At 54.3% G+C, this 22170-nt stretch overlaps 2 protein-coding genes across 2 annotated transcripts; one reads left to right on the top strand and one right to left on the bottom strand.

Annotated features, from left to right (window-relative positions):
* The first annotated feature begins 749 nt into the window (after window positions 1–749).
* Window positions 750–11560, top strand: TP53 (tumor protein p53). Its single transcript, XM_041000460.1, has 10 exons — window positions 750–911; window positions 7888–7992; window positions 8099–8381; window positions 8814–8997; window positions 9093–9205; window positions 9425–9534; window positions 9759–9895; window positions 9983–10056; window positions 10314–10420; window positions 10678–11560. The coding sequence occupies exons 2-10, from the start codon at window positions 7919–7921 to the stop codon at window positions 10757–10759; spliced, it is 1164 nt and encodes a 387-aa protein (XP_040856394.1). The 5' UTR covers window positions 750–911; window positions 7888–7918; the 3' UTR covers window positions 10760–11560.
* Window positions 11561–17128: 5568 nt separating this feature from the next.
* Window positions 17129–21777, bottom strand: ATP1B2 (ATPase Na+/K+ transporting subunit beta 2). The gene is made up of 7 exons (XM_041000594.1): window positions 21151–21777; window positions 19283–19411; window positions 18955–19059; window positions 18664–18869; window positions 18345–18401; window positions 17498–17596; window positions 17129–17370 (listed from the first exon to the last, which is right to left on the bottom strand). The coding sequence occupies exons 1-7, from the start codon at window positions 21260–21262 to the stop codon at window positions 17206–17208; spliced, it is 873 nt and encodes a 290-aa protein (XP_040856528.1). The 5' UTR covers window positions 21263–21777; the 3' UTR covers window positions 17129–17205.
* Window positions 21778–22170: the final 393 nt, after the last annotated feature.

The raw sequence follows: 22170 nt of genomic DNA on the forward strand, positions 1-22170 counted from the left end.
CCGTCGGGCCTTGGAGCTCCCGAGGGCCTCTGGGAGTTGTAGTCTACACGCGTCTTGCCTGGACGAGCCAGGGGTCAGGGCTCCCCCTGCTGTCGCCCGCGATCATTACCAGCCTAGACCTGCAGGGACGCCTGATCTGACAGGCTTATTTTCATCTCAACCTTCTGTCTCTCTCCATTCATTCGACAAATATTTATTACGAAGGCACTGGGGAATGCAATCATGATGGCAGGGCCAATTATCTGCCCTCAGGAAGGTTTCATTGCTGTGTGTGGAAGATTATGACTCAATGAGTGATAAGGGCTGTGGGAGGACTGAAACAAGACGAAGCGACATCTTAGGATCTGGGAATACATAATTGGGATAGGCAGGCAAGCCGTTCTAAAAGGAGGAGAAGAAACCGTCTAAGCTCTCTAAAAGGGCCGTGTTCCGGGGCAAAAAGGAGGGGTGTCACTACGAGAACTTTCTGTCTTCCACCTTCTATCTTGCCTACAGCAGCCGCAGTCCTCAGAACGGTGTCCACCATGGCTGCCCTCACAGCTCTGGCTCGCAGAACTTTGCCACGATCCAATCCTGTTAGCAGCTTACAGCACCCGAGGCAGCAAGAGTCCCCAGCCTCCCGGAACACACCCTCCATTTCCTTCGGCCTCGGCCGGCCGCAGGCCAGCGACTTGCCCTCACTTGTCATGGCGACCGTCCAGCTTTGCGCCAGGAACCTCGTGGGGGCTGATGGGATTGGGACTTTCCCCTCCCACGTGCTCAGACCCGCTCAAAGTTTGGAGCGCTTCAAAAAGTCCGGGTACACCATCCTGGGCAGGGACTCGCTTGGGGGCTCCGTGGAGCGGGGGGCTGTAGGCGTCCGTGGCCGGAGCGTGCTTCCCGGGACGGTGAGACGCTCTCCCGAGGCTTGGGTAAGCGCTGGCCCGGGGCTGCTGCGTCCTTTCTGAGTCAGGAGCCCTGGGTTCCTTGTGCGTTCCATGTAGGGGTGCTGCTGGGGGTTGGGCGATGGGAGTGATGGGGGTTAGGTGGGCAGGAGAAAAGCCGACTGGACGGGCGAACGTGGGAAATGCCGCGTTGGGAGGCCTGGGTGCAGTGGGTGCAGAGGCTTAGCACCTGCGCTACTCAGACTTGGTCAGGGGAGTGGAGCTTTTGGGAGAGACCTGGAGCCAGCTTGAGGTTTATTGCTTCGCCCCCCGCCCTTTCCTCCCCTACGCCCCAGCGTGGGGCGGGGAGTCCCTGAAATAAAGTGTAGGACCCATGGGGGGGGGGTGCTGAGGTTTGTATAGCTCAAGACACCGAACCCACGGCTGCAGATTCTGGGGTAGGGGTCCGCGGCTGGAGGTGCTGGGGGAGGGGGTCCGCGGCTGGAGGTGCTGGGGGAGGGGTCCGCGGCATCGCGGGGAAAGCTCGGGCTGCGTCCTGAGCAGATTCCCGGGGTACCCCAACTTCCGGACCTTTGTCCTGCCCGGAGGGGACCTCCCTGCCGCCCCCGGCTCTGCTAAATGGAGACGAGCCGATTCGGGATTGCCAGCCGCGGGCGCGCGAGGCCCGGGGAGACCGCCCGGGGGCTCGGCAGCCCTGTTATTGTTTGGCTCCACATTTACATTTCTGCCGCCTGCCGCAGCATTTCCGGCTTTTTGGGGGGAGGGGCGGAGCCGGCCACAGCTCACTGGTGAGAGGGGAGGAGTGAGGGAGAGAAATTTGTCTTTTAGACTGGTTTCTACTACTTGCGGAAGGAAGCGTCTGTCTTCTCGGGCATTTTCGTCCCCTGGATGACTTGGCAGTGGCTTTGGCTGAGGAAGGGGTGTTTGTTTTGAATGCTCACCTCAGTCCCTCCCCCGTCTCTGAATGGTGTGCTCCACCCCTCCGGTCTGCTGCAGTTGAGGTGGACGCTACCATTCCGTGGGACGGGGTGAGAGGGCGAAGAAGTGCAAACGGCAAAACCAGATCTTTTCGGAAATGGGTCCGTTGGAGAGTGGGATTTGGAAAGAGTGCAACGACAAGTCGTTTAGTCTATGAAGGGAAAAACACTTTCTCCAGTATCCGGTTCTCGGCTGAGCCAAACCAAGTCCAAACGCAAGCCGAACGTCCCGAGAGCGGAAGGGGCGGATCTGAGCGAGGGGCAGGCCCGAGGTCCTGGGCGGCTGGAACCCGGCCGGGGTGGCCAGCGGGTGGCCGGGGGGAGGCGGCGGGTCCGACTGGGGCCAGGCCTCAGGCTTCGTCCTTATCCTGCTGGGCTTGCCACGCACCTGCTGTGTTCCAGGCACTGAGCGCCCTGGTGAGAGGCGCTCTATTTTTATGGAAGCTGCAATGTTTCCCGTTTCCCTCGGTGGCTTGCACCATTTCAGTCTATGAAATGCAGTCTGTTCTGCAAGTAGGATCCGTTAGGAGAGATAGAAATTCTCGTGTGTTATGAAGTATAGGAGGCACGCAGTGTGTGGGACTTTGAAGGGACAGGGGTGTGAGCGTTCAGGGGAGGGAAGCTTGTGGGCTGGAGCTGGACGGCAGTTGCTGCCTTGCTATGCAACAGGCACTAACCAACTGGTCATATCCCAAAGACTCAGGCCTGTTCTCCCTCACAGCACCCTTGTTTATTCCTGCTTCCGTTACTATTCCTTAGTTGTGCTTGTTGGAAAGCTTCAATTAAGCAATCAGACAATATAAAATAGTAAAATCTGTCCGTGTGTTGGAAAGGTAAGGCATCACTAGAGATCTTCCAACTGGTAGCTCACTCCCCAGATGCCGGCAGCAGCCAAGACTGGGAGAGTGGGGAGTGCAGGGGCTAGGAACTTCCTCCTGGTCTTCCACGGGGTGGCAGGGGCCCAGGCACGTGGGCCATCATCATCGTCCTTCCCGGCATGTTAGCAGGAACATGAATCAGAAGTGGAGCAGCCAGGACTCGTATCTACATTCCCTTATGGGATTCAAGTTCATGACTTAACTTGCTGTGCGAAAGCACCACCCCATCTGTGGTCACTGTCCAAAGTCTCACCTCCAGCATAAAGTCTGAGAAACTCATCCGTGTTGTCGATGTGTCAGTGCTTTTCAACTTGGTGTTCCCTTGTCCTCCAACCCTGCATAAAACTATACCAAAATCTAGATGTTCAAGGTTTTTTGGTTTGTTTTTTTAACAATATAGTGTTTGCAAGTAACCTAGGCACATTTTCGTAAGGTTTACAGTATCTTCAGTTACTCACATCCCTAGAGAATGTGAAAGCCTTGGACGTTGTTACTGTACTGCCTCACTTAGGGAACATCCACCCTGTGGTCAGAATATCCCCACCACCTGCCTGCTGCAAAGGGTCCACAAGGTAACATTACTTTGTTTCAATACCATATCTGCAAAAGTATAATATGTTTTAGCAAATTAACCTGGTCATATGTCAAAATAATTCCTACCTTCTGACCAAGCAGGGCGTAACCCAGGATTGCAGTATTGGTTGAACATTTTTAAATGAATGTATGTCATTTACCACATTGATAGATTAAAATATAAGGGTCTCAAGATCCTTTCAACAGATGCAGGAAAAACAGTAGTTTTCAGATTTCTGATCCCGGCAGCCCTGCTTGTGGTCTGGGAAAGCAATCAAGGACAACCCAAAGCCTTGGGACCCTGCCACCTGCATGGGAGACCTGGAAGAGGCTCCTGGCTTCAGACTGACTCAGCTCCAGCTGTTGCTGCCGCTTGGGGAGTGAATCAACAGATGGGAAGATCTCCTCTTCTCTGTATATCTGACTTTACAATAAAATTAAATAAATCTTTTAAGAGACGATCATTTTAAATGGAAGAAATAAAACTCTTGGTTGAATACATTGTAGATCCCACCAGAGGCCAGCTCTGTGGCACAGCTGGTAAGGCCATCGCTTGCAACGACTCCCCTATTGAGTGCCCCATCCAATGCAAGATGGTCAAACAATTTTTCTACAAAGATGCCTAAATAAACTTAAAAAGAAAGGAAAGTCAATAGAAGGTGCTAGAACACCTAAAGGAGAATGACCCATGATCTCGGTTTAACACCCATAAAAACACAATACTTAATTTGAGATGCATAACATTCTAAAACGTTAAAGCTTTCAGGTGAGAGCAGTGTTGACTATCAGCAAGGCTGAATGATCGTACATGGTTAATGCTTAATATTGTGTTTATCTATTTGAAAGGTGGATTAAGATATTTTCCATCCACTGGTTTACACCCCCCCCTTTGGCCCCCCCAGATAGCCACAACAATTGGGTCTGGGTCTCCCACGTGGTTGCAGAGGCCCCAGGTACTGGGCCATCTTCTGCTGCTTTCTCAAGGTTAACAGGGAGCTGGCTCAGAAACAGCAAGCCTGAAATCAGATTCCCCTTCTGTCGCCATCGGTGGCTTAACGCACTAACCCACAACACTTGCCCCCATTTTGTGATCCTTCATTGATCGAGCTAAAGTCCCTTTGGTTTTCACTCCTAGCCCCATGAACATGTTTCCTATCCCAGCTCAGCGACCACAGGCTTTTATGAATTTTTAATTCTTAACCATCCTCACACTTTCACATCCATACATGTCTAAGCAATAAATGATTCCGTGTCTTTTTCATTCGTCTAAGCTGTTTGCCTCCGTTAGTGTGTTTTGCCTTTTCCTGCACCTTGCTTGGACACACCTTGGGCAACTGCTCCCCACCCAAGGATCCCATGGTGTTTCTTGTCACTTAACAATCAAGTGATTTTCATTGACGTTTTCCTGGCACACTCAAGGAACTCCTGTCAGAACATAATTATTTAGAGTTTGAGTGTGTCCTCAGTCGAGTTGAGAACTCCTGTCACTGGAGAACTTTAGGAGCTGGGTAACTGGCTTCAAGGCCTTGAAATCTCATTTCCCATATCTGTTTGTCATACCAGCTTTGCTTTTTTTTTTTTTTTTTAAGATTTATCTGGGCCTAGCAGCTAAAGTCCTCACCTTGAACGCACTGGGATCCCATATGGGTGCCGGTTCTAATCCCGGCAGCCCCACTTCCCATCCAGCTCCCTGCTTCTGGCCTGGGAAAGCAGCTGAGGATGGCCCAAAGCTTTGGGACCCTGCACCCATGTGGGAGACCCGGAAGAAGTTCCTGGATCCTGGCTCTGGATCGGCATAGCATCAGCCATTGCGCTCACTTGGGGAGTGAATCATCGGATGGAAGATCTTCCTCTCTGTCTTTCCTCCTCTCTGTATATTTCACTTTCCAATAAATAAATAAATCTTTTCAAAAAAAGATTTATTTGATTTTTATTGGAAAGTCAGGCTTACAGAGAATAGCAGAGATTCACTTCCCATGCGGGCCGCAAGGGCCAGGACCCTCTTCCAGGTCTCCCACACGGGTGCAGGGTCCCAAGGCTTTTGGGCCGTCTGCAGTTGCTTTTCCAGGCCACAAGCAGGGAGCTGGATGGGAAGGTAGGCTTCTGGGATTAGAACCAGTACCTAAATAGGATCCCGGCGCGTGCAAGATGAGGACTTTAGCCACTAGGCTACCGCGCTGGGCCCTTTGCTGAGTATTGAGAGCATCAAATGAGGTCTCCATGGAAAGCCGAGCCTTGTAGGACTGATAGGAAGACAAGCTCCTTCCCCCTGCACTGAGCACCTGGGAGATCCAGTCCAGCTTCCCACATTTTTGTTATGGCCCTTCCACCTTGAATCCCGGGCCAGTGTCTGCACTTAAAGAGTATTGCTAATGATGGCTGCCCGCTTGGCGGAGAAGCACCCACCAACAGTCTTTGTTACTGGAAAGCCGGGTGATGGAGAAAAGGAACACCTCTATCAGGTGGAGACCTCATCCCTGTCATGCCGGGACAGTCACACCTGTGCTGTTCACTGAACTGAGTCCCCTGGCAGGAGTGAACTTGGCCTCCTCAGGTGGGGCATGAACCACGAGCATTGCGCTAACTCCTGGTCACAAAGTCCTCTTGAGAAAACATGAAAGGGAACAATTACATAAGCAGCCAGCGTTTGCTGAGCACTGACTGTGTGCCGGGAGCTCTCCTCAGCCCTTTGTGTTTCTCGTAATAAACAAGGCACTGTTTTAGACATGAAGGACACCAAGGCTCAGAGACGTGATGTCATCCCCCAGGTAGCCCGGCTCTGAGGTCAGGGTACAGGCTGAACCCCGCTGACTGCCTCACCCAGGGCTTTTTTTTTTTTTCCAAGAGTTTTTAAATTATTTATTTTAGGGTTTTTTCTTTTTAAGGTTTATTTTTATTGGAAAGGCAGATTCACAGAGATCTCAGTCCCCAAGTGGCCTTAATGGCCAGAGCTGAACTGTTCAGGAGCCAGGAGCTTCCTCCAGGTCTCCCTTGCAGGTGCAGGGTCCCAAGGCTTTGGACTGTTCCCACACTGCTTTCCCAGGCCACAGGCAGGGAGCTGGGTGGGAAGTGGAGTTCTCACCAGTGACAGCTGACATTGTTGCACCAACATCTGGCCCCTTCCCTACAAGCTACTTAGAATCGGACACTGGAATAGGCATTCGCCTGTCAAATGGCAGGTGCATTTGGGAAAAATCAGATAACGCCTGAGTGCACTAGAAAGCTGTCCCTCCAGCCACAGGTGAAGGAGAGCCTGCCCCAAGGGCTGCCCAGTGGAGAGGGTGTGGCTTCTGCATTTATCAACGCTGTTGACGCAAGTTTCCTGCCATCCCTTCACTCCTTGAGGCTGGAGCAGGATGATTGGCTATCAAACCCAAGGACACATCAGCTGAGCTAGGTAGAGCCCCTCCCAGCACAGAAGAACACAGGAAGTAACTGGGAGAAAAGGCTCAGTGAGCACTGTGGGGCCTGAGGAGGAGGCGGGACCTCAGAAGGTGGAGTGTGTTTGGGAGAGGAGGCTACTCGTTGCCACTGAGGAAGATGGCCCACATAACCTCAGGGATAAGTGGCAGTGGCCCGCAGGGCTGTGTAAAGCTGCAGTGAGAAGCCCTGGGGAAGGAATGAGTGAGGGAGAAGTGAAATCACCAGATTTGCCTAAAATGGGGGAGCAGGGTTTGCTCCCCGTGACTCAGTTGGTTAATCCTCCTGCAAGCACGGGCACCAGTTCATGTCCCAGCTACCCCACTTCCCATCCAGCTCCCTGCTTATGACCTGGGAAAACAGTGAAGGATGGCCCGAGTGTTTGATGACTGCACGCATGTGGGAGATCCAAAGGGGGCTCCTGGCTCCTGGCTTCAGATCAGCTCAGTTCAGGCTATGGTGGCCATTTGGGGAGTGAATCAGCAGATGGAAGATCTTTCTCTGCCTCTCAAAATAAACAAATTATAAAAAATTGCCTTAAAAGGTGAGCAATTAAGAAGACTTAGCTTAGGACTCCTACGCCAACTCTCAGAGTGTCTGGGTTCTAGTCCTGCAAATGCACACCCTGGGAGGCCGATGTGAGACAGCTCCAGTACAGAAGCTTCTGCCCAGTCCTGTCCAGCCCTGCCCAGCAGTGGACTGCTGCAGGCACATGGAGGGGGTGTGAACCAGCAGATGCAAGCTCTCTGTCCCTGTGTCTATCTGCCGCTCACACCACAAGGCCGTTAAGTCTTGGTGATGCCATGGGGGGCGGGTTATGTGGGAGGGGTGGGAGGAATCCCAGTACCTATGGAACTGTGTCATATATAATACAATGTTACTAATTTTAAAGAAAGAAAAAAAAAAAAGACTTGGTGATGAAGCCTCCGAGAGACACATGACCTGTGTCTCAAGAATGGGGGCAGCGCAGCAGGAGGGGTCTTCCAGGTGGAGACAGTGGCCCGGGAGCGAACGACCTGTGGATTTGGAGGTCTCTTTTCTAGCGGTCTGTTCACCCAACAGAGGGCTCGACCAAGGGCAGTAGAGGGAAGGAACAGGGTGTGAACTTGATGCCCCAGGCGGTCTCAGGCCTTGACCCTGGCTTTTCCCTCACAGCGACAGACAGGCCGACTTCCTGGGTGCCGCCATGGAGGAGCAGCCATCAGAACTCGGCAACGAGCCCCACCTGAGCCAGGAGACCTTCCCAGAATTGTGGAACCTGTGAGTAGATCTGTGGAATGCTGCTACCCTGGCTTCCTCGCCATCTGCCCCCTAGTGGTAGCCCACCGGAAGCACACACGAGAATCGTTCTCTGCTTGTTTTGCAGGCTGCCCCCGGAAAAGCTGTTCTGTATCTCGGAGGAGCTACTGTCCACAAATATGACGACTTCCTGGTTGGAAGACCTGGGGGACGAGCTCCATACAACGGAGGCTCCCCAACAAGAGACCCCCGCGCCAGCTGCCCCTTTGGCACCTTCGCTTGCTGCCCCTACACCACCCATTGCCTGGCCCCTGTCATTCTCCGTCCCTTCCCAAAACACTTACCCTGGCAGCTATGGTTTCCGGCTGGGCTTCCTGCAGTCTGGCACGGCCAAGTCTGTCACCTGCACGGTGAGTGGCCCTGAGGGGCCAGCTCCTATGGGGGCCCACCCCCATACAACCCCGGGTTTTATGTTCAGAACTTCAGGATTTCTTTTCAGCCTTTAGTATCTTATCAATCCTGCTACCTCTTGCCCTGTTAGTGTGACTTTTGACATCTGCCCCAGTGCTGAGCTTTCCCCCTTGGACTTCGATGAAAATCTATCCCATTATAAACTCTTCATTTCTCACGGCAGGGGATTGTTGTGGGAAGGTTTTCTTTGTTCACATTCAATTTTTAACTTTTTCAAAGTCCATTTCTGAAGTGTAGCCCTCAAGGCAGTGTCCCTAGCTACACTCCCATACACATCATGGTTTCTAGCAGGTATCAAGCCACGTATGTGGACCTGACTCCTCCTCCTCTCCACTCGTCCCCTGACCTTGAACTTTCTTCTTTCTGTGCAGTACTCTCCTTCCCTCAACAAGTTGTTCTGCCAGCTGGCCAAGACCTGCCCCGTGCAGCTGAAGGTTGACTTGCCACCCCCGCCTGGCACCCGCGTGCGGGCCATGGCCATCTACAAGAAGTCGCAGCACATGACCGAGATTGTGAAGCGCTGCCCCCACCACGAGCGCTGCTCGGATAGCGATGGTGAGTGGCCAGGGCAGGGAGGGGGTGCTGGTGATGGGGCAGCTGGCTGCCCCACGCTCCCCAAGTCTCTAACTGATCTGGTTGATCACTCTTAGGTCTCGCCCCTCCTCAGCACCTCATCCGAGTGGAGGGGAATCTGCGAGCCGAGTATCTGAACGACATAAACACTTTTCGGCATAGCGTGGTCGTGCCCTATGAGCCACCCGAGGTCTGCTCGGGTCCCTGGGGGCTCTGGGGGCAGGGCTGGCTGGAGGTGGTTGTCAAATGCCGTGTGGGTGCAAGAGGGCTGCCTCCTGTTTTTCCTTTTACCTTCCCTCCCCACCATGCTTGAGGTATGCAGGCAAGGTGGCTTAGCCCCAGCCCATAGTCAGGGACTCCTCAGCTGACCAGGCTGGTTGGCCTCACGTGGGATTCCTTGCTGCTCCAGGTCGGCTCTGACTGCACCACCATCCACTATAATTACATGTGCAACAGCTCCTGCATGGGCGGCATGAACAGGCGGCCCATCCTCACCATCATCACCCTGGAAGACTCCAGGTAGAGAGCCACCTGCCACCCTCCACGCGAGCATGACCCTCCCCATCCTCAGCATACGCCCTGAGCCCCGCTCTGCTGTTCTCTGTTGATTTTCTCTCCCCTGGATACTGGGCCTTGGAAGTTAGACTGCAGACAGGGGTGGTGGGACCTGGTTTACAGTAAGAGCTAGCAGCAGGGGTTGGCTTCCTTACTGCCCCCTTCTTCTCTCTCCTCCCTCTGGGCAGTGGGAACGTGCTGGGACGGGACAGCTTTGAGGTGCGCGTGTGTGCCTGTCCCGGGAGGGACCGCCGTACTGAAGAAGAAAATTTCCACAAGAAAGGGGAGCCCTGCCCTGAACCTCCCCCTGGGGGCTCAAAGCGAGGTCAGTGGGCAGCATGGGAGGAGGGAGGGGCAGGAGCAGAGGAGGCATAGCCCCGTCCCATATCCCATGCTCACTGTTCTTCCCCAGCACTGTCACCCAGCGCCACCAGTTCCTCTCCGAAAAAGAAGAAGCCGCTGGATGGAGAATACTTCACCCTAAAGGTACCACATCAGAGCATGATCTCTTGCACTTACTAAAGTGAGATTGAGTAAAGGAAGAGTATGGAAATGTAGGGAATACCAGATTAGGCCCAGTTTCTGTATCTCTTCTTTTCTGTGATCCTGACTCTGTTACAGCACTGAAAATGCACTTCTCTTCTTGGCTGCTTTGCCTACAATTACAACCATGGCCAGCAGGGGGCAGTGGTACCTAGCAGGAAAGTGGCTCTGACTTTGCCCCTCATCCTCCCCTGCTGCAGATCCATGGGCGAGAGCGCTATGAGATGTTCCGAGAGTTGAATGAGGCCCTGGAGTTCAAGGATGCCCAGGCTGAGAAGGAGCCAGGGGGGAGCAAGGTACACTCCAGGTGAGTGCCAGGCCCTCTCCCACACCAGAGATGGTTGTGGGCACCTCTCCATTCCTGGCTGAGAACTGGGTGGTCCCAGCGAAGGATGGGTGGAGGCTGGGCTTGAAGGCAGATTTAAGATGGCTGTGTCCATGAGTACTCCAAGGCGCCCACCACACCTGTAGGTGGTAGCCACCCCCTTCACAGATTCAGTGGCGGGAAAGGGCCCCAGATACTGTCACGTGATGTCACATGATGTCATCTCTCCTCCCCTGCAGCTACCTGAAGTCCAACAAGGAGCAGTCTACCTCTCGCCATAAAAAAATGATGCTCAAGAGACAGGGACCAGATTCCAACTAACATCCTTGCCCTTGTGTCACCCCCTTCCCCATCCCCCCCTCCCTGGCATTCTGGGACTCAGGTGCTTGACCCCCTTGCTTGGTGGGCCTATAAGACTGCTGGGAATTCTTTCCTTTGCTTCAATCTAAGGGTCTCCTCCAGGCCTCAGCCTGCACCCGTGGTATTCTGATGGGGGAGGTGGTGGGAGCCAGCCTTAGCGCTGGAGACTTTGACTGTGAGCGGTGTTTAGGGGAAAAGAAAGCAGCACTGCCAGAAGCAGCCCCAGGCCGGGTGAAGCCCAGTGTTCCAGCCGTGCCACACAGGAGTGCCATCATGAGTTGGTCAGTTGCTTCTGACTTCAGTGTCCACCTCTGTGAAGCGCTGGTCACACCTACCTCACAGTGTGTGTCGTGAGGTCCAACCAGATGTCGGGCATCTGACCCGGACAACACCTGTTACACCGTGGCTGGGATGCAGCCCCCTCGCAGGTGTTGCATCCCTGTCCTCTTACTGATGGGTTTGGCAGCTTCCCCTGATTGGACAGGTGCAGCCAAACCTTGTCCAAACTTTTGGTGACATCAGTACTGGAAGGGAGCCCCACCCCACCCCACACCCGGAGGAGTCTGTCATGTAACCATTTGCGTCTACCAAGACCTGTTATACTGCCTGCTCCCGCCCCCCGCCCCCAAAGCCCCAAATGCTCAGGGTCAGTTTTTCTTTTGCACCTTGCAAGTACCGTCCCTTTGTCACTCCTACCCCTTCCCCACTTTTTATAGCCCCTTTTTTGTATCAGTTTCTTTTACAATAAAACTTTGCTACCGTCCATGTGTCTCAGACTCAGGTGCCGGGCCCACAGGTACAGACACAAGTCAGGAGGAGGTGAACTTGGGACAAGGCCACCTGTGTCTCCAGGGAGTTTGGGGATGGGGGGGAGGGCTCCTGAGTTCCAGGAGGGAGACAAAGGCTGGAGACTGGGTCAGCCTGTGGGCTGCATGACAACAAGTGGAGGGGGGGACCATTCATAACTGGGAACTAACTGTCCCTCCTCCCCAGGGTTGGCACAAAGTTCCTTCCCGCCCCTGCTTCTAGGATTGGGCTGCCACCCCCTCTCACAGAGGATTATGGGATTTATATATCTGATTTAGCAAGCCTGAGCCTCCAGGGTGGCCATCTGCTCCACCGGAGAGGGCCCTGGACACCTGGATTTTCCAGGGGACAGGAAGAGGACACTATTGAATGAAGCAGCGGGAGACCCGCCAGCCGGGGTCCCACAAAAGTGGGGGCAGCTAAGGTGAGGGTTGGGGCCTTCCCAGCCTCCCCTCATCTCTGGGCCTCATGCCAGGTGGTTGGATGAATTGAAGCTTTAAACCCTGCCAGGAAAACCTTCCAAAGGGTTTCTTGGGGTAGAGACTAGAGTCGGGGTTGGGGAGCCCAGGCACCCCCTGGCTGCCCTGTGGCCCAGCTCCCAGGGAGGGGGTGGGGCAGGCTCTCCCCACCATCCACTATGATGGTTGTCCTGGTGGAGGGGATGGGGATAGAGAGAAGGGGGGTCAGGTTCAGAGGGACTGTCCCGGCTGCTGTCTTACCAGGCCATTAGCTGGGCTCCACACACCAATGAGAGCCCTTGCCTGGTCAGACAGGAACACCGGTGGCTGGGAAGTCACCCACCTCTCTCCTACAGGACCCTCTTTCTTAACTAGGGAAGGCCACAGCCAATGCATATTCCCCAGCCCCACACAAGCCCCCTCCTTGCTCCTGAACAAAGACCACCTTGAAAACTCCACCCCCCCCTCCACTTTTTTTTTCTTTTTTCCCCTTTTGTTCACCATGGACTCAATGGAAACTTGTATAGATTCAAGGTATGAGTTGATGATTTGGTACATATGTACATTGTAAAATGTTTTCCGTAACCAAATTCACACACAGTTACTGCTTGAGGCCAGAACATTTGCAAATTCCAAGGAAACTAAAAACTACCCTCGGCCAGTGAACAGCCAGTGCCTGCCTGCCCTCGGCATGTCCCTGGCTCGAGTCTCCAGCTCTACTTGTTCCACTCACGTACCTTTGGAAGCGATTCCTCTGTATGAGCAGGTGGACCCCTGGACTGAATCTTAAGACCTCAGTGTACGGGCAGCCCAGCTCTGCTCTAAGCTAGGGGACCCGCGGTTACCCTCTTGCCTCTCTGCTTCCACCTGTTGACTTCTCTGTGGGACTGAGTCAGGTGTCTGAACCTGGTCAGCAGTCATTCCCCAGGGCCTTGCTTTGGCTTATGTCCTGGGCACCTGTGGCAGACTGGCCTGCCCTGATGCTCAACCAGCCCAGGCCTCATCCCACCGAAGTCGTGTCTTCATCACTGTAATCCACACTTGAAATTCACAGGCAGTATGTTTTCTTTCTTTTTGGATTGGCAGAGAGCGCTTCCATCTTCTTGTCCACTAACTCAAATGCCTGCGATGGCCAGGACTGGGCCTGGGCAAAACCCGGAGCTCAGAACTCAAAGTCAGATGTCCCAAGTTCGCATTAAACTAAGCATCTCACCCCAGCACTCCAGCAGAGGGTATACTTCTGTCAACCATTGGGGTAAAGATCCGCCCCTACATGTCCCCTGATTTTTTCTTTTCTTTTTTTTTTTTCTAAGATTTATTTATTTTTATTGGAAAGGCAGATATACAGACAGGAGGAGAGACAAAGAGGAATATTTTCCACCCAATGGTTCATTCTCCAAGTGGCCGCAACGGCCAAATCTGTGCCAATCTGAAGCCAGGAGCTAGAAGACTCCTCTGGGTTTCCCAAGCGGTGCAGCGTCCCAAAGCCTTGGGCCATTCTCCTCTGCTTTCCCAGGCCATAAGCAGGGAGCTGGATGGGAAGTAGAGCCTCCAGGATTAGAACAGGTGCCCATATGGGATCCTGATGCATTCAAGGCAAAGACCCTAACCACTAGGCTACTGTGCCAGGCCCATAAAGAACTCCTTTTTTTAAAAATGGTGCAAGTAGAATTAAGAAGAATCAGTTCTAGAATCAAGTTCTGATTCTACTTCTGATTTCAGCTTCCTGATAATGGGTACTATGGGAGTCAGCAGCTGATGGCTTAAGTACTCACATATTCTTGCCACATAAGAGACCTAGGCTGGATTCCAGGCTCCCAGATTCAGTCCAGCCTAATCCGGACTGTTGTGGCCCTTTAGAGAGTAAACTGGAATTGGAAGATCTGTCAGTCTTTTGTTTTTCTCTCTGCCTTTCAAACTAACGAATGTAAATTATCAAATAAATATTTTTTAAAATAATTTATTTAGAAAATAAAAATATTGAGGTCAACATTATGGCACAGCAGGTTAAGCCTCACCAGTATCCCATATCGAAATGTTAGTTCAAGTCCTGCCACTTTCAACCCAGCTAATGTATGTATGTGTAATGTATGTGGGAGGCAGCAGATAATGGCCCAAGTACTCGGGTTCATGTACCTTCTTGGGAGACTCACGGAGTTCTTGGCCTGAGTTATCTCTGGTTGTTGCAGACTTTTGAGGAACCAGTGGATGAAAGATCTCAATCTCTCTGTCTCTCCATCATTCTGCCTTTCCAATAGATCAATCTTTAAAATAAATAAACCTTTTAAAAAGGTCCAGTGCGCTGGCCTAGTGGCTAAAGTCCTTGCCTTGCATGTACTGGAATCCCATATGGGTGCCGGTTTGTATCCCGGCAGCCCTGTTTCCATCCAGCTCCCTGCTTGTGGCCTGGGAATGCTGTCGAGGATGACCCAAGGCCTGGGGACCCTGCACTCACATGGGAGACCCCAAAGAAGCTCTTGGCTTTGGATCAGCTTAGCTCTGACCGTTGTGATCAGTTGGGTAGTAAACCAGCAAATGGAAGATCTGTCTCTCCTCTCTGTAAATCTCACTTTCCAATAAAAATAGATAAATCTTTTTAAAAAAAAAAAAAATTCTTCCCTTTGAAGCCTTCCCAGGAAGTGACTACTCATTGAATTTTTTCTTTAAGATTTATTTTTTTTTAATTTTTATTGGAAAGGCAGATATACAGAGAGGAAGATCTTCCATTCCATGATTCACTCCCCAAGTGAGCGCAACGGGTCGATGCTATGCCGATCCGAAGCCAGAATCCAGGAACTTCTTCCAGGTATCCCACGTGGGTGCAGGGTCCCAAAGCTTTGGGCTGTCTTGGACTGCCTTCCCAGGCCACAAGCAGGGAGCTGGATGGGAAGTGAAGCTGCGGGGATTAGAACCGGTGCCCATATGGGATCCTGGCGCATTCAAGGAGAGGACCTTAGTCGCTACGCCACACGCTGGGGCCCTACTCCTTGAATGTTGTCATCACCAGCTCCCACTGCTTCCTGGAAGCACATTTTGGTTAACCTTGTACAACAGTTTCTCATGAGCTCCTCTTCTTTCCACTAAACTGTGGGGCCCCTTGGGGAACTCTGCTTCTTTAGTGTGTCTTCCTGCTGCCTAGAACATACATAGGAGGCACTGTATGACTGGGCAGAGGAGTGTAGCTTCCTCCCTCTCTTACACTGAATGATGGTAGAATGTCCAGGCAGGGAAGACAACGGACACAGCAGTTGACACACCACATGAAAACCCGCAGCTCACATCAGAGTGCCTGAGTCCAGTTCCTGCACTCCACACCCAGCTTTCTGCTAACGCACACCCTGAGAGGCAGCAGGTGATGGCTCCAATCCTTGGGTCTCTGCCACCTGCCCACGTGGGAGACCCAGACTGAGTTCTAGGCTTCTGGCTTTCGCCTGGCCCAACCCTGCCTGCTGCAGGCATTTGGGAACAAACCAGCAAATGGAAGATTCCTGTCGGTCACTGTCAATCAATAAAAATGTTTCATAAAATGAGTCAAGGTGAAAGAGTGGGAAGAGGATGTGAAGTTGGGGAAACATCCCCCACATCTGGATGATCCTGGCATCCCCCACAAACCCTCTCCACTATCTTCCCAACATTCAAAAGGAAGCACCCGCACACCGGGCTCTGTGTATGATATGTATTTATATATATAGTTGCTCTCATTTTATTGTACTTTATCCTCTTTTTACAGTAGATCTGACACAGGCATTAAATAACTGCAGAGAGAGATCATGGAGGAAGGGGTGGGTGTAAGGAAGTCTGGGGACCCGATGGGAAGAGACACACATCCAGCAGGAAGAAAAAAGGGAAGGACCCACGTTTGGAAGCAGAGGGGAGCTGTTGGTGTGCGGGGAGGAGGCAGCATTAACAAAGGAAAGGAAGGTTAGAAGGTGGGAGGAGATAAAGGCATAGGAAAAGGTTAAAATGCCTCAAAACCTAAGAAGCACTCCAGGCTGGAGGTCCTCATTTAACCTGCAAGGGACGTTCTGGGGTTTTTCCTGTAAAGATGGAAGGATCTGGAAGAGATAGGAACCTGGCCGGAGGAGGGCTGGCATGCGGAGGAGTCGGGAGGAGTTGGTGATCTGTTGGTAACTTGCTAAAGGGAAGCCGGAGAGAGAGGAGGTGGCGGCCACCGGCGACTCTGGGAAGGAGGAACAGTCCCATGGCATAGCAAGGTGGCCGCTGGGGATGGGGCCAAGACGGCCACCCCTCCCCCAGAGTTCCCTGGGACACGCCACTCGAGGGATATTCTGGGAAGGATGCCAGGGGTAAAAAGAGGAGAATTCAAGCCTCTGTCCACCCTGCCTTGAGGAGCTGTGGCTCTTGGAGGGACAGGGAAGGAACCAGGACGCTCTAGCATTCTCTAGAATGTTCAAGAAGGATCAGCAGAGACATCTAGCTCCTTGTTTCCCAGCTCGTGGGGTCATCACAGGGTGAGAAGCAGAATGTGCAGGGGAGGCCACAGAACCAACCAGCTTGTGCTCAGGTACCTACAAGGAAGGCAGCCGAGAGGGCAACAGCACTTCCGGGGAAAGCAGCTGTGAGAACCCACGAGGAGCATGGGGAGGGGAAGGAAACGGGTGGGCCAGGAATGGAGAAGGGAAGCCAAGAGCTGACACAACGGTGTGTGTGTGTGTGTGTGTGTGTGTGTGTGTGTGTGTATAAGGGCAGTGGGTAAGTGGTATTTGTTGCAGCTCCCCAGAAAAGGGAGCAAGAGAAGTGGTGGTCTGTAAAAACACCCCACTTGCAACCATCATGGAACGATAGCAGCTGCCCCTTGCTCTGTAACCATCTCGGTAACGCATCTTCCCGTCTCTGGCCAAGCTCAGGTTGGGGGGAAGTTGGGGCGGTGTGTGTATGTGTGTGTGTGTGTGTGTGTAGAGGGAGTGCTGTAGCCAGGAGAGTCCCAAGGCCCATCAGGCAGGGTGGGAAGTCGGGAGTCATAGCTCTGTTATAAAAAATAACTTTGGGGCAGGTGAGGGAGGGATCAGGCAGGGTCAGGGACATTCCAGAAGCATCCACGGGAGAGAGGTCGGAGAGGGGCAGGCAGGGGGGGTGGGGAAGGGGGAGGGTGGGGGGCAGGGATGGTGAGAGGAAGGCGCCTCAGGTCTTGTTGATGCGGAGCTTGAAGGCCACTCGGCCAGCAAACTTGTCCCGCTCATCGTCCGTGGCGATGTTGGCAGCGTTGATGCGGCACTCCACGTTCACCTCCACATTGGGGGTCACATTCAGGAACTTCACGGCCACCAGGGGCTGCGTGTAGTTCACCTGGGCCACCGAGAGCAAGGAGGTGTAGACCTGAAGCAACCCAGCCTCCACCCCAAAACCCACCTCCCACTTCCCCACCCCCACATCCATCAGGGAGTCACCATCCACAGGCAGCTCGGGTACTTACATGGAATTTCTTGCCATAGTAGGGGAAATACATGAGGTCGATATTGCCGTTGGCAGGGAACATGACAAAGTTGCCAAGATTCTCAGCATCTTCATCTCGCTGTGGGGGTACAGGAAGGGAGGTGAGGGCAAAGAGTATATGTCAGGGAAGGCTCACCAGACCTCCTTTTTCTCTTTCTTGCCTCAAGTATTTCTGTTTTGAGTCTGCCTTGATCATGTGTGTGCATGTGTGCGCAAAGACATGGCAACATGTGGCCTGCATGGCGTCATAACTATGAACCCCCTGACGGGGGCTAAGGACACCAAGCCCTTCTACTCCACTCCCACCCCAGTTCTTACCCCATCCTCAGACTTGGGTTTCTGGAGCAGAGCCAAGAGAGAACAAGATACGTGAGTGAGAGTTCAGAGGAAGGCAGGGAGGGCAGTCGGGAAGCATGTATCTAGAGAGGATGGTGTATGGGGAGCCAGGTGGCAAGGACACTTAGTGGGGGCAGAGGGTGCTGAGAGCGCAGCAGCTACTGGGGAACCTGTGGAGAATTGGGGAGAGGAGCAAGATGGGAAGGAGGGCAGGGGGTGCAGAGGACAATCAGGTAGAAGCAGAAGGCAGGAAGCCAGGGTTTGGGGGGAATTAAGAAGCATGTTTTTAACCCTTCGAGGGGGGACATATTTATCCTAGACAAGCAGGAGGGGTGGGAGGTGAAGCAGTGCACTAACACCCCCTCTTACCCCCTTGTCCCTATAGTGAAGGGGCCTCTGGCGAGCAAAGAAGACAGCAGAGAGAGCAGTGAATGGCACAGCATCTGCCAATGGCACACAGGGGAGTGGGGAGGCAAGTCAAACCCACTCACCTTCCCAGCACAGGTCACGTTCATGCTCTGGTTTGCTCCCGCATAGAAGTTGATAACCTGGGAGGAGCAAGGATGATGGTGATGGACCGTTAGAGCAGTTAGCGCTAATGGGGTCCTCCAGGTGGGCTTCCAGCTACAAAGCTTAGCCTCCTCCACCAAACCCCAGCCCCATCTTCCTCTTCTCCTAGCTCTGCATAAATATCCATAAACCTCTCTAAGGCAGAAAGATGCAGCTGCCAGCAGGTGGTAAGTCCCAGGTTCTCTAACCTCTCTGTTCTCCCTCCCCTCTTCCTCTTCCTGGGGACAAAGGTCATGGTACCCGGTTCATCTTGATGAAGACACAGGGCTGCCCGGTGCTGTAACCATAGTGAGTGGGGTCCCCGATGCCAGAGCAGTTGCCCAGCTGGGTCCGATTGAATTGGCAGGCCCGTTTGGGATAGTTGAGGACTCCATTATCAGGCTGTTCGTAATAGCGCCCAGGGCGACATACATCATTCTTCTGGGCTTGAATGGAGTCGTTGTAAGCTGAGGGAGCAGAAGCAAGCAGAACATCACAGCCTGGACCTCTGACTTGCAGGGTCCCCCAAATCCACCTTGGCCCGCCACTCACGTTCCAGGAACTTGTTGAGCTTCTGAACATGCTGGTCCCAACTTTCAGTGTCACTGACATTGACAATCACATCAAGATTCTCAGTCTTGGGGCGAATCATCAAGCCTGCAGCATAGACAAGGATGGGGGTGAGGCTATGTATAAGACAAGGGGGCACATGCAGAGGGACAAGACCAACACAGGGACACAAGCAAGAGCCGAGGTCCCAGAGGCCCCAGCTGTGAGCAGGGAACAGCAGACCTGAAGAGCTCCCCAGCACACAGCACATGCCAGGCTCCTGACGGCAGCATTTTTGGAGGGCTGGGAGCACAGCAGCCCTGCCACTCACCGGGTGTGGCCAGTCGGTCCTGGTACTTGGGGGTATGGTCAGACACGGTTTGCAGCATCACCCACATGGTGAGTGTGAACATGGCTGTGAGGAAGCCATAGAAGACGAGGTAGAAGAGGAGGATAAAGGCTAGGGAGGAGGAAACAAGGTCAGTTGGGTTCAAAGTCTCTAGCCAGGACCTCACCTCACCCCCAACACACCCTTGCATCCACTTACAAGATCTGCACTGGGCTGATAAGCAGGGCCAGGGGATGGCCTAGAGCTATCCCAGAGGAGGTAGGTGGGGGGGAAGAATGAGACAAACTGGAGAGGCAGTTGTGTCTGGCTTGCAGCCAGGACTCCCAACCCCCTCCTGGTCCCAGAGCACACAGTGAAGCCCAACCTAGTGAAAACCACAAGAGACCTAAAACTCTTGTTGCTGGGACAACCCCTGGCACAGGCCACACTGTCCGCTTTGGATTCCATTTCCAACTTCTCAGCCATACACGGTCCTCGAAGGGCACACCATCTGCTCCCGCAATCCTGTTCCTGGCATAACTGAAGGCCACCCTGCACCACTAACCCACCCTGCCAAGCCTCAGCGCCTCTAATCCTCACACCCTTGTCCTTGGAAACCAAACTTTGAATGCAGTCCTCCCCCACCCCCGCCATTTCCCCCCCACACCCCCAAATGAAGAACCCGACACTCTGGCCTCGATATGGAGACAGATTCAGACCTTGCACAGTCAGCTCACCCTCAACACACAGACACACAGACACAGACACACACACACACACACACACACCACCCTGGGGAGCAGGAGGCCTGAAGGCTGAATTTCCCATAGCCTTTCCTTGACCCCTTCTTTCATGGCTCCCCCAGCTCGCAGTAAGGGCCTCCTGTGTTGCTTCCTCCATGAGGTCCCCACATTCTCCTAAGCATGCAGAGATCCTCTGAGTCTTAGGGGTTGCCCTCTAAGGGCAGAGGTTACCTGCAACTCAGGGCTCAGGTCCCTAGGTGAGTGGACTGATGGGGACTTCATCCAATCAGTGTGCAGGAAAAGGGGAGTTGTCACACCCAGAGTCCCCTGTGCTTAGACTTTCCTAAGAACTCCACCGCTCACTGCACCTGTGCCCACATCCCCGGCTGCTGACCACTGCCCCTGCATCCTGAGCCCCACCACCGCGGCTGGGCAAGACCACCCAACTCCCACAGACAGACCCCAGTATGGGTGGTGTGCACATCTCACTGGCTGGTTCCTCCTCCCTCCAAAAACATCTGAGTATCAGACCCCTAAAACCTCACAGGGTCACCCCCTCCCCAGCAACAGCCATCCAGTCACCCACCCACCCAAAAATGCAACCACAGAAGGCTCCAAACGCCAGGTGATGGGAGAAGACTCAACTGCTTCGGCTGTTTAGAACCCCCCTCTCACACGCGCCCCTCCAGGACCCGCCTCCTCAGGCATGTTCCCAGGGTCCAGGGGGTGGGCATGAGCTAAAAATAGCCGGGCTGGCGAGCCGGTGGGAGCCGGAGGGAGGGAAGGGGCGCCCTTCGGAGGCGGAGGCCAGCGACGCCAGCTCACAGGCCCCGAGAGAGGGCGTGAGCGCCGCGCCGCGGACACGCGCGCCTGAGCTCGCGACCCCCCGCCCGAGGGGGCTCCGCGGGGGGCGGGCAGGCGGCAGTGACCTACTTTCTCCGCCTCCGCAGCGGCCAGCCGGGGAGATTAGACCTGCGATTCGGCCCCCTCCCAGGCCCGAGACCGGCAGGGGGGCCGGACGCCGGGGAACCGGGAGGGGAGCTGGAGCCGCGGGGGCAGGATCGTGAGCCCCCTGAGGCGTCGCCGCGCAGCCGCCCCCAGCCCCTCGCGCGCCGGACCCCCGCGTACCCCAGCTGGTCCCAGTGCGGCCCATGAACTGGTGCGTCCTCGGGTTCCACACGAACTCCTTCCACTCCTCAACCACCTGCCCGCAGCTCTTCTTCTCTTTCTGGATGACCATCTTGGCGGCGCGGGGCGAGTCCCGGTGCGAGGTGGGGGGCTGCGGAGAAGCGGGGGCGCCGCGCGCTGGAGCCCTCCACTCGCTGGAGCGGGAGGGGAGCAGAGGCTCCTGGAGCGAGGAAGACCCCCCTCAAGATGTGCAGCTGCTGCAAATCCCGGGGTGCAGGGCTGCGCTCCCAGCGGAGTGCTAGCAGCGCGGCGGGAGATGCTGCGATCGTAGGCCCCCCCACCGACTGCGATGGAAAGAGGGGTCTGTCAGGGCAGGAAAAGCTAATAAGGGAAGGGTGGCAATGTAGCTTCAGTCCCCAGACTCCTCCTTGAAAGCAAACCAAAAAAGCGATGCAAAAACAGACGGCTGCAAAGCGCGAGCCAGACGCAGAAAAAATCGGGGTGCAGAAAGCAGGGAGAGATGGGGGAGGGGGTCTCCCCGAAATCCAAGATGCCCAAGAAGCTGTGAAACAGGGTGGGTCACCGGCTCGGGGCTCCTCCAGCAAGCAAGTGGAGATCGCCACGGCACTGGAGGCTCGGCCGCGAGGGTGGGGCGGGGACGCGCAGTTGGGGGACAGCCGGGGATGGGGGTCCCCCGGCGGAGGCTCCGCTCCTCAGCAGTGCGGGGCCAGCCGGCTCGGCGCGCGGTCTTTATACTCCGCGGCTCCGGCTGGGGGGGCCTCTTTCCCGCCCCCAGAAGCCCCGCCCCTCCTGCCGTTGGCCCGGGAGACTTCATGCATATGTAAATATGGAGCAAGCCTTGGGCCCACCCCCTTGCCGCCTCTTTAGGACCTGGCCCTCCTCTTCCCTGCCCCCAGCCCAGATATACTGGACAGGAACGGGGTGGGAGGAGGGGTGCGGGCGCGTCGGGGTGGAGGACAGAGAAAACCCCATGGAGTCTCAGAGGCAGAGATGGAAGAT

Source organism: Ochotona curzoniae, unplaced genomic scaffold, assembly GCF_017591425.1.
Source record: "Ochotona curzoniae isolate NIBS_2020 unplaced genomic scaffold, NIBS_Ocur_1.0 scaffold_2453, whole genome shotgun sequence".
Classification (NCBI taxonomy): domain Eukaryota; kingdom Metazoa; phylum Chordata; class Mammalia; order Lagomorpha; family Ochotonidae; genus Ochotona; species Ochotona curzoniae.